This window comes from Podarcis gaigeae, assembly GCF_964106915.1.
Source record: "Podarcis gaigeae genome assembly, chromosome: 9".
NCBI lineage: Eukaryota > Metazoa > Chordata > Lepidosauria > Squamata > Lacertidae > Podarcis > Podarcis gaigeae.
In genome coordinates this window covers 19,803,472-19,815,591 of record NC_139685.1, presented here as the reverse complement: position 1 = coordinate 19,815,591, position 12,120 = coordinate 19,803,472, and the positions used below count along the sequence as shown (strand labels likewise).

At 43.5% G+C, this 12,120-nt stretch overlaps 1 protein-coding gene across 1 annotated transcript in view; it reads right to left on the bottom strand.

Annotated features, from left to right (window-relative positions):
• The window catches only part of KLB (klotho beta), a 30,721-nt gene that overhangs the window by 9,942 nt on the left and 8,659 nt on the right, over window positions 1–12,120 (bottom strand). The window contains exons 2-3 of the mRNA XM_083754889.1: window positions 5,242–5,752; window positions 3,636–3,898 (exon numbers count right to left, since the gene is read on the bottom strand). Of these exons, the coding sequence (XP_083611015.1) occupies window positions 3,636–3,898; window positions 5,242–5,752 (774 nt within the window). The remainder of the gene's footprint in view (window positions 1–3,635; window positions 3,899–5,241; window positions 5,753–12,120) is intronic.

The following is a 12,120-nucleotide window of genomic DNA, read 5'->3' as shown; positions in this document are numbered from 1 at the left end:
ATGCAGCTTTGTCACGGTGGCCACGTGACCTGGAAGTGTCTCTGGACAGCACTGGCCCCTGGCCTCTTAAGTGAGATGGGCGCACAACCCTAGAGTCTGTCAAGACTGGCCCGTACGGGCAGGGGTACCTTTACCTTTATGTTCGTTATATGAGGATTGTTATCTGTGGTTAAACCACAGAGCCTAGGACTTGCCGATCAGAAGGTCGGCGTTTCGAATCCCCGCAACGGGGTGAGCTCCCGTTGCTCAGTCCCTGCTCCTGCCAGGTAAACGGAAGGTAAACAGTGTTTCCGTGCGCTGCTCTGGTTTGCCAGAAGCGGCTTAGTCATGCTGGCCACATGTACACCGGCTGGACGCCGGCTGGACGCCGGCTCCCTCAGCCAATAAAGCGAGATGAGCGCTGCAACCCCAGAGTCGGTCACGACTGGACGTAATGGTCAGGGGTCCCTTTACCTTTACTATCCTACAGAAGCAGTAGGCAGGAAGGAGAGCTTAAATTTACCACCACCTGCTTGCTCCCCTTTAGCGTCACAACTGGTGAATAAATATTAAGCGCCCCCATTCTTTATTTCACATGGCATCCTCCTTCTGCCATTTCTGCCAAATATGTAGTCTCCTGTATTTTCATAAGGAAGTTATCTTATAAAAATCTGTCCCAGAACTTTTTACTAGGTGAAAAGTAATCCTGTTGGTCTAAACTGTGTTTTGGTGGGCATTATGTGGCGTATTCTGCCATTTGTGTCGCAATGTACATTGTACTTTGATGGGCAGAATCTTTTGTCTAGTCAGATGAAAGTTGGTTTAACTGTCGTCATGGGGGCGGGGCCTTAACTGACAACAGAGGAAGGGTGAAAGTTAGAACTCTCAGTATGCAAAAGAGGGATCGAAAGCATGCATATTCTGATTGGTGGCTGGAGGTTTAGAATTGTTAGTAAGACTATGTGATTGGCTGTGGTGGCCAGAAAAAGTGAATATATGGCAGGGTGCGAGTCAGCTAGAGTCAGTTCCCATCAGTGGACAGCTGGAAGAAGAGTCTCAAGACAGAAGACCTGAGATGAAGCAGCACTGGATTTAGGTCAGTGCAGGCAGCCCTCCCCCCTGCATAGGGTGCCAAGCTGAGGGGGTGCAATAATAATAATAATAATAATAATAATAATAATAATAATAATAATAATATAATCTACATTTATACAGGGAACCTACTGAGCAGATCCATAAAAAAACGAATGTACTAAAATGAATTATTGTGAATATAAGAAAGATTTAGCTGGAGGGGCAGCGGGAATTTTGTCCTTGCTCAGGGTGCAATATTACCAAAATCCACCCCTGGAGAAAGGCAGAATGGCTTGATAACAAAAGCTGGGGCAGCTGAATCACTGGGTTTAGGCACTGGCTATTAATGATAAATTAACCTGTGCTATTAAGGTAAGTCAGGGAACAGGCAGGAGAAATGATTCTGAGGAGATATTGAGGGTGGTTTGTAGAATTTCTACTGTTAAAACGGAAAGGGGTCAAACCGTCGCAAGAGGTTTTGAATTTTGGGAGGTTGGATAGTTACAATGGAATGGTCTTGGTGGTGGGGTGCACAATTTTATTCTTATTTATTTGTGATTATTACTTTGTCAAAATAAAATAAATATTTTTTTTTTAAAAAGTAGTAGGTTAGCAAGGTTGCCCATTTATAGAGGCAAAGGTATATGTACGTAACCACATAAGCTTGTGTACTGCATAATCTTGTAATAACTAAACACTGATATCTTTGTTAAATATAACAACTATGTCCGACCAGATTTGAGTACATGACATTAAGTGGTAGCGTTGGTAAGGGTTTAGGGAAACCACTGAAGATGGAAAACACCCCAACCCTTGCAGTGAGTTCTCTTTTATTATATTCCTAGGCCACTTTCAGGCATCCTGCTTATTGAGCATTCATCCTAATGGTTTGTGGCGAGGCTAGACATTGTTCTGCCAAGCAAGGGTCATCCACAGTGCTGGATTTACGTATAAGCTAAACAAGGTATAGCTTAGGGCCCCATTCTCTTGGGGGCCCCCCAAAAAATTAAAGGAAAAAAACTGGATGTACATTTCCAAAATATAAGATAAAAAACAAATAAAATAAAACCCACATACAGCAACAGTGTTTTGTGTTGTGTAGGCTCCTATGATGTATTAGCCTGCGAGCCTGCTCCCTAAAATATCACTGGTTTGCTCATTTCTATATATAGGTTACCTACATTCTGCATGGACTGGTTGCATGGCAACATGTGCAAATGGCTTTAGATACCTATTAAGTCCATAAATTGGGGATGCAGATGGCGCTGTGGGTTAAACCACTGAGCCTAGGGCTTGCTGATCAGAAGGTTGGCAGTTCGAATCTCCGCGACGGGGTGAGCTGCCGTTGCTCGGTCCCTGCTCCTGCCAACCTAGCAGTTCGAAAGCACGTCAAAGTGCAAGTAGATAAATAGGTACTGCTCCGGCGGGAAGGTAAACGGTGTTTCTGTGCGCTGCTCTGGTTCGCCAGAAGCGGCTTAGTCATACTGGCCGCATGACCCGGAAGCTGTACGCCGGCTCCCTCGGCCAATAAAGTGAGATGAGCGCCGCAACCCCAGAGTCGGCCACGACTGGACCTGATGGTCAGGGGTCCCTTTAGCTTTTTAAGTCCATAAATTACCATATAGCATATATTCAACACAAAAAACAGTGACAAAAGACAGCTGGACATATAAAGGGCCCCATTACCTTCAGTAGTTTAGGGCCTCATCAAACCTAAATCTGGCCCTGGTCATCCCACACTTTCTACTGCATTTCCCATCACTTTCCTAACTGCAAACATCTTAACTTTTTGGGAAGCAGGTTTGTTGGACAGGATCTCCAGATCAACTTCTATTTGCAGGCTCAATTTGCTGCTGTGTGGCTGAATCTCACCTGAAAATAGCAGCTATCTGAAAGCACCCATAGAGTTCCCCATCCCTTTCTTTTTAAACAGCTTTATGCCTTTGTGTTTCATTTGTTTTCTACACCTGCATTACGAGGATGGCATACAAATGCCATAAATAAGTAAAATGCCACTCGAGGAAGCAGGGAGCATGGATATATGCCTGCATTAATTCTATTTCCAAAATGAACCAGGCACAGTGTTCATACAAATCTAGGGAGAAACTTCAAACTAGATCCATTTGTCAAACTATTATAACCGGGTGGCAAGATGCTAAAGAGAATAAGGTGGAATCTACACACATATTAAAAAATACTGTGAAAATGCTTTTTTAAAAAAAAAGGTTTTGAAAAATGCATTGAATTTTCCATAGCTCACTGTTGCCATCTAGTGTCACATTTGTATATTGCACTTTACAACACACTTAAAACATTTTATTTGCAGCTGTATAGCTGAGTCCTAAGTCTCCTAATAGTTGAGTAGAAGAGCTTGCAGAACTGGGTATGCCTATTGAAATTCTACATAACTATTAAATGTGCAAAAGATCCATCTCTACCCTAAATAAGGAATAACATTAATAACTCAAATAGGTCTTTTAGATGCATTTGTGACTTTTTGTTGACTGCAGGAAGATAATGTTGTTAAATTTAGCTCAGTCCAAGTAGAGACTTGAGATGCTTACGTTTTTTATTATGCCTACCTTAATAACTGACTCTGTCACACCCCAGGAGAAGTCACAGGGAAACTGGCCGTGGAAATCTGGTTCTTTCAGAGGAAAGCCGTTTTCTTGTATGATTTCCTTGTAATAAAATGCGGATGATTTGGGAATCCTCTCTTTTTCTTTGCTATTAAAATCTACATAAAACAATCCACGTCGGTTATTGTAGGCATGTTGCCATTCATATCCATCGAGGAGGGACCAGGCCGTGTAAGCAAATACATCGATTTGATCGTATTTAATTGCTGCACAGGGGAAATGAAAGTAAAGGGACAATATTAGCAAAACCAGACTATGATTTGAATTACAAGTTTGCACAGTAAAATGGTTTAGAAACAGGATATTCAGGAAGTTCCTTTTTACTCAGCCCATTGAGTTGTATAGCTTTGTACTGTCTCCATTGGATGATAATGATTCTCCATTGTTTCAGAGAGTATTATTCCCAAGGTTACTTGGAGATGTCAGTGACTGACTCTTCTCCTAAAGACATATTCTCTGGTGAGTTGGAAGCCTATTTTGAAGCAGGCATTTGCTCTGAACGAAAAGCCTACACTGGTATCAAGTTCTACTGCCTGTGTTTTCTGACTGATGCATGGAAAAGCACATGAACCTGACCTTTGAAGAGTTTGTAAGTAAACCAATGTTTAACTTGCCAAGTATGTAGTAATATTCTGAACATACTTAGGACAGTTATGGACCAAAAGAGGTATGTAGCTTTCATTCTGCAAGTCACAGATATTTCCAGTGATCAAAGGATAGGACCATGTGAATATACTACTAAGAACAGAATTGAACTAATTGGATATTAGCTTCAGAGTTTTTCCTCAGGACTGCAATGGTTAAATTCCCTTTCTATGCCTGCTGTCATCCTCTTAATTATCAGTCATCCCCACACCCCTCGACAACTGTTTACCGTATTTTTCGCCCTATAGGACGCACTTTTTCCCCTCCAAAAATGAAGGGGAAATGTGTGTGTGTCCTATGGGGCGAACGCAGGCTTCAGGAAGCTCTGCACAACCCTCGGGAGACCAGCGCGACTTCACGCCGGTCTCCCGAGGGTTGCGCAGAGCTGCCTGCAGTCCTGGGCTTCGCGCAGCTCTGCGCAGCCCCAGGGAGCCCGGCGCGACTTCCCACTGGGCTCCCTAGGCTTGCGAATAGCAGGCTGTTCTCGGGGCTGGGGTCGGGGGAAGTTCGGGCTTTCCCCGCGCCAGCCCCGCGCCTGGGGGGGAAATAATTCTTTTTTCTTTATTCCCCCCCCCAAAAAAAACTAGGTGTGTCCTATGGGGTGGTGTGCCCTATGGGACGAAAAATATGGTATAGCTGCCTTTTTTAATATAAAAAACTGCAATAAGCTGCATGCGTACATACATCCATACATAAACCATAAGCTTGTTTAAGGCTGCTTATTTGTTTACAGTACCACACGTGAGCCTGCCTGTTTGCATATATGAATCTGTGCTGTGTATAGTGAGGTTTGGGTCCAAATTCCTGTTTGGATAAGTGAATTTCCATGCTTGAATAGCGGGACCTGCATGTACATTCATTCAGCTCTGTTGGGTGCATTCAAAAACTCAATAGCTTCACAAACCTTGCAAGACCTTATTAATAAAATTCTTCATCAAGTAGATAACTGTGGTGTCTTCCGTTTTCACGTGGCTGTTGGTAAACCAGCCGTTTTCTGTAATCAGGATTCTAGGATTGTTGTATTCCAACTTAATCCAGTTCAACACTTCCCTCAGGTCGAGCGAGAAAACTTGTCCCATTTTGGGTAGTTTCTTTGGGGGTATAAAGTTATTTGGACCAAAGGAAAATGCAAAGAAGTCAGCGGTCCCTTTAATGTAGTTCTTCTCAGTCTCAGTACTGTTTGGCAAGAGAGAGGCAAATTCTGTCTTCAGCTCTTCTGGGTAATCTCCATCCCCATGTATTGGCTTGGCAAACCACCCAAGCACTTTCTGCATGGACTGCTGACACTTTCTGACGTCTTCTTCATTCTTGGATCTGCTCGGTTCGATCCAGTGGGATCCCAAAGTGATCGACAAAAACCCTTTCTGTTGTGGTCGGAAATGTTTGTTGTAATTATGCCAGACTCTTGCATGTGCCTAATGAAGAAGAAAGGAGAAAATAGAAATGGAAACGTCCTATCAGTAAGTATTTTGGATTTGGTGTTAATATACTACAGTACTGACGGGGTTTTATTATAATTTTTACAGAGATGCAAATAGATTGGCAACATAGTCAAATGAGAGTCTAATTGCTCATTATTAATTGTTGTTTGCTAGCAGCCTCATAGGGATGCAGGTGGCGCTGTGGGTTAAACCACAGAGCCTAGCACTTGCTGAATGTCAGCGGTTCGAATCCCCGTGACGGGGTGAGCTCCTGTTCCTTGGTCCCTGCTCCTGCCAACCTAGCAGTTCGAAAGCACGTAAAGTGCAAGTAGATAAATAGGAATCGCTCCGGCGGGAAGGTAAACGGTGTTTCCGTGTGCTGCTCTGGTTCGCCAGAAGCAGCTTTGTCATGCTGGCCACATGACCCGGAAGCTGTACGCCGGCTCCCTTGGCCAATAAAGCGAGATGAACGCGGCAAAACCAGAGTCGGCCACAACTGGACCTAATGGTCAGGGGTCCCTTTACCTTTAGCAGCCTCATATCGAGCCAAAAAATCAGTTCAGTTCAAGATATTTTGGTTTCAGAGACATACAATCTATAGGGCACGTCTGAATGACAAAAATAGAATAAATGAAATAATTGAACCACTTATTTATTTATTACACCTCTGCCTTGCCTTTGCTCCACAGGAGTTCAAAGCAGCACACAAGATTCTCTCTCCATTTTATCTTCACAAAAACCTTGAACGTGAAGTAGCTAACTTACATGCCTATGATTATGATTATGATTATGATTATTTTATTTAGGAAAAAAGTAAACTGTTTAATAAATATAAGCCTAAGTGATGTACATAAGCTCAGGGGTTTTTTTTCAGCTGGAAGGTGCCAGAACTCAGTTCTGGCACCTCTCAGGTGGGCGCCATTGCCATTCAAAGAGAATGAGGGAGGTGTTCCTGGTGAGTTCCAGCACCTCTTTTTCTAGAAAAATAGCACTGCATAAGATAATACAACATAATTATCAATAACATATGGGTAAATCAGCAAAATGTTTAAAACACGTACAGTGGTACTTCGGGTTACATACGCTTCAGGTTACAGACTCCGCTAACCCAGAAATATTACTTTGGGTTAAGAACTTTGCTTCAGGATGAGAACAGAAATCGTGCAGCAGTGGTGCAGCGGCAGCAGGAGGCCCCATTAGCTAAAATGGTGCTTCAGGTTAAGAACAGTTTCAGGTTAAGAACAGACCTCCAGAACAAATTAAGTTCTTAACCCGAGGTACCACTATACTAAATTATACGTGTGGGTAGGCTTGATGAAACCAATAAGTTATTAGCACGCTCCTTAAGTAGTATATTATTATTTATTCAATTTATATATCACCTATCCAAGGTCCTAGTGCGCTGTACAACATTAGGAACATTGTTTACTCAGCATAATAATAATAATAATAATAATAATAATAATAATAAATACATAGCGATTATCCCTGTCTCATGTTAATTGCGCTAAAAGATCAGCTCCTCACAGATGTGGAATAACCATTATATGACAATTGTAATGTGCAAAAAAAGTTTCGAAAAACCCATTGAATTTTGCATAGCTCACTGTCGCCATCTAGTGTCACATTTGCATATGGCACTTTACAACACATTTTATTTGCAGCTGTGTAGATTATTTGAATCCCCGCGGTGGGGTGCGCTCCCGTCGTTCGGTCCCAGCGCCTGCCAACCTAGCAGTTCGAAAGCACCCCTAAGTGCAAGTAGATAAATAGGGACCGCTTACCAGCGGGAAGGTAAACGGCGTTCCGTGTGCTGCGCTGGCTCGCCAGATGCAGCTTGTCACGCTGGCCACGTGACCTGGAACTGTCTGCGGACAGCGCTGGCTCCCGGCCTATAGAGTGAGATGAGCGCACAACCCTAGAGTCTGGCAAGACTGGCCTGTACGGGCAGGGGTACCTTTACCTTTTTAGATGAGTCCCAGCTTGCTGTTTTCCACCCCAAAGGTCCCTGTTTCACATCTTACTCTTCATGTTCTTTATTTGAGTAAGTTATCCCTGAACTCGAGCACTGTGATCTCTGGAAGACCAGCAGCATGAAAAAAGCAAAACAATGTTTGGAATGGGATGAGAGAGTATCAGTTTTGCTTAGAAGGGTCATGAAGGGCATTTCAAATGTATTTTACTTCCACGAGGCAATTTGAACTCTCCTCCTGAGATAAAGGTGCATGCCAGATTATCTAGCATTTACCTTTGCCTCTGACGTGGGCTTCTTTGCCTTTGTCTGAAGAGAACATCTCTTTACATATGGAGAAAATGCTGACCAATGTTGGGAAACGCTTCTCAAGAGCTGAACCATCAATGACTCAGCAAACTAATTCTGCTCAGAAATTAATTTACTTTGAAATTCTTACTCATGTTGCATGCATGGGTGTAGCCGGGGGCTGCCCCCCATATCAAGTAAGTAATAAAAAAATACTTAACTAACTGACCAATTGAGTCACAGATAGCTTGGTACTGCTGATTCTAGTTGCAGAACCTGATTCAAATAGCAACGTAGCAACCAAGTTGAGGTCTGCTTCAGACTGGCATCATGGAGGAATCTGCTATCAGTTGTTTTATGGGCTTCCAATGCCGCAATCTATGTCAGGACATCTGCCCAAGGTCTAGACATTAGCATCAACCTTTGAGATGGAGGGAAAAGGGGGAGAAGTCTGCATTCAGGGCCTGTAAGACAGAGTTGTTCCACCTGGCCGTTGGCTTAGAATCAATTTGATTCCCTCCCCCCTTTCTTTTTTCCTTTCTTCTCCTGTGATGAGGCTGCATTTTAATGTTTTAATTGTTTTAATGTTGTATTTTAATATTGTTTTTTAAGTTGTATTTCAATCAACTTGTTTTTATTATTGGTTGTTAGCTGCCCTGAGCCTGGTCTTGGCTGGGGAGGGCGGGGTATAAATAAAATTATTTATTATTATTATTATTATTATTATTAGGCATGTACCAATGAGTCATATCCCTGCTCAACCATGAAACTCTATGGTTGGTGTCTAGTGGACTCAGTAGATTGTTGAGTGATTCAGGATATGAACATAGGAACAACCTTACTAGATCATACTAAAGGACTGTCTAATTCAGCATTCTGTTTCCCATGGTAGCCACTCAGATGTTTTCGGGAAACCCACAAGCAATAGTGAAATAGATCTCCTTTCTGAATCTGTCTAATCCCCTTTTAAAGCTGTCTGAGGGCCTGTTTATTGAGCATTCATCCTGATTTGCTTGCAGGAAGGTTAGGTAGCATTAGGGATGCCGCATTTCAAAAAGTGAAAATCTGGACAGAAAACTTGCCAAGCTTTGATGGGAAGTCGGCAAAAACGGCATTGCCGACATGGGCTGCCATGTGCATGGATTTCCCCGATCGCTTTGCTGATTTCTGCCCAGACACTGCTGCTGACTGCCACAGTATTCCGGATATGGCTGGGAAATCCAGGACGTATGGCAGCCCTGGATAACATTGGCTATTTAGTCAGCATTCATCCTGATTTGTTTGTGAGGAGGTTAGATAATGGTGCCTTGGCTGCTCTCCCACACATTATAGTGCATGTTCCCATCACTTTTCTTATTGCAAAATGAAATATATTCAGAGTTGAGAGTGGATTTCATGCTCTTTATTCAGCTCATAGCGGTGAGGAGGAATGGAAGTTCCCCCACAATATCTGCTTTACATTATTTACACAATGGGCTGCACGTGATTGGCTAATTCTGGGATTCTCCTGTAGGCCAATCAGGTTGCAGATTCGCTTCCACCTGGTGGGGGGAAGCGGGTTTGTTGCAAAGGACTTCTCAATCGACTATACAGTGGTACCTCGGGTTACGGACGCTTCAGGTTACAGACTCCGCTAACCCAGAAATAGTACCTCTGGTTAAGAACTTTGCTTCAGGATGAGAACAGAAATCGTGCGACGGCGGTTGGAGGCCCCATTAGCTAAAGTGGTACCTCAGGTTAAGAACAGTTTCAGGTTAAAAACGGACCTCCAGAACGAATTAAGTTCTTAAGCTGAGGTACCACTGTATTTGCACAACTGGAATTTGCCAGTGTCTGAAGGAATCCCACTGGGAAATGGCGACTATCTTAAAGCGCCATCGATTCATCTTGAGGTAGCAAACTCCACCATTTATCGATGAGGCTGCCTCTTGTATTTCTTGTACCCGGCATGCACTGCTCTGAACTCCTTGCAGAAAGAATTAGATACAAATGTGATCTACATAGAAATCAAGATTTTTGGGCGGGGGGCTGTTTGGAGACACCCTGTAACTTTCCACCTCTATGATTCACCTCTGGCACTTATTCCTGACACCTCAACCTGATTCAAGCTCTGATTGATAGACCTCAGCAACAGATTATTAACTGCAAAACAAACAAGCATAAAAGTTAAGACTGACTACAATACATGGATTTTCATTTTCATTTTTTAAAAGCAGATCTTGATTGCAGTTGTTCTTTTCCCCCCGGGTCGCTGCTCGATACCTAATCTGCTTTGCACCTTGAAGATCAAGGCTGAATGTAAAGGCTAAGTAGATAGTGGCGGTACAATCAATAATAGGTGCTATATCCTTGCAGGTACACGGGATTTTCTGCACATTTCCCTGTTCCTCGTGCATTTGATGTACAATGCAAAATTAGTTAATATAAATCCATTAGGAATGCTTAGAGCAGTCAGGAATGTACGCCTGAACAGATATTAATTTTTACAGTATTGCAAGAGTCGAGCAGCAGCTCCTATTTGTAGTTCACAACATGTGGACTGCTTGTAACAGACTAAACAAGTTCCTGAAACAGAACTCTCTTCTTAACTAAAAAGTCTGCATTGCCATTTCTTGATCTCAACGCCTTGCTTTATCTTGCTTTGATTTGTTTATATCACTGATTTTGAATATTTCTGGAGTATGCTGGCTATGTGAAATTTAACAAAGAAGCGGCAAAATTAAATCCAAATATCTTCTGCTTCTGCAAGGGTGTCCACGACCTCTTGTGTCAGCTGGAGGATGGCTGCATGTTACAGGATTGTGTGAACGCTTGCACAAGCACTTAACAGCAGATCTGCACCAGCAGATATTTATTTTCCCTTACGCTACTGCTTCTTCTGATCTCATTGCTTGTTTACCATCTGGGGAGGAGCAGGGGTTCTTGTGAGCCAAAAGGTAAAACTGAAATAGGGCAGGGGGAGCTAATTTGGTGACCCTCCCCGCAAAATCATATTGTTGGACTACATCTCCCAGCATCCCTTACCAGGGCTGATGGGAATTGGAGTCCAACATTATCTGGCAGATACCATGTTGGCTACCCATAATGCAGTGGTACCTCGGGTTACATACGCTTCAGGTTGCAGACTCCGCTAACCCAGAAATAGTACCTCAGGTTAAGAACTTTGCTTCAGGATGAGAACAAAAATCGTGCTCCGGTGGTGCAGCGACAGCAGGAGGTCCCATTAGCTAAAGTGGTGCTTCAGGTTAAGAACAGTTTCAGGTTAAGAACGGACCTCCGGACGGAATTAAGTACTTAACCCGAGGTACCACTGTATAGGGAAATGAAACAAATAAGTAAAAACTTGTGCTGTAGTGACGGTTCCAGTTTCCTGTTAGCTTCTGAGCCTTTGTTGCAGAAAAACAAAATGAAAAAGCCTGTCCTGCACTTCTGTCATCTGTCAAAAATTGGTTATGCTATGTTTAAACGGTTTTCTCCAAAAGTCACTGGAAGGCAATGCTATACCCTCCAACGGTTTCCGATGAAAACAGGGACATCCCATTCCATTATGATAGTTTTACTGTTTATACCTCACACACCTTACTGGGTTGCCCCAGCCACTCTGGGCAGCTTCCAACATACATAAAAAACATAACAAAACATTAAACATAAAAAACCCCTTCCCTATACATGATTGCTTTCACATGCCTTGGGGGTCAGATAACTCCATACCCTCCAACATTTGTCCAGTGAAAATAGGGGCGTCCTAAGGAAAACTGGGTGGCGCTGTGGTCTAACCACAGAGCCTAGGGCTTGCCGATCAAAAGGTCGGCGGTTCGAATCCCTGCGACGGGGTGAGCTCCCGTTGCTCGGTCCCTGCTCCTGCCAACCTAGCAGTTTGAAAGCACATCAAAGTGCAAGTAGATAAATAGGTAGCTGTCAGGGAACTGCCATCAGTGCCGGAGGAAGAGAGCAAAAGCCAGAGGGATTCCAGAGAGCGTCCCGGGATTGGGAGAGGCAGCCCATCTTCTGGGGAAGAGAATCAGCGTAGCACCAGTGGAGAAGGGGGGCAGATGGGCGAAGCGGCGAGGCGGTCCCATGACTCCTTGCCGGGGACCAGCGG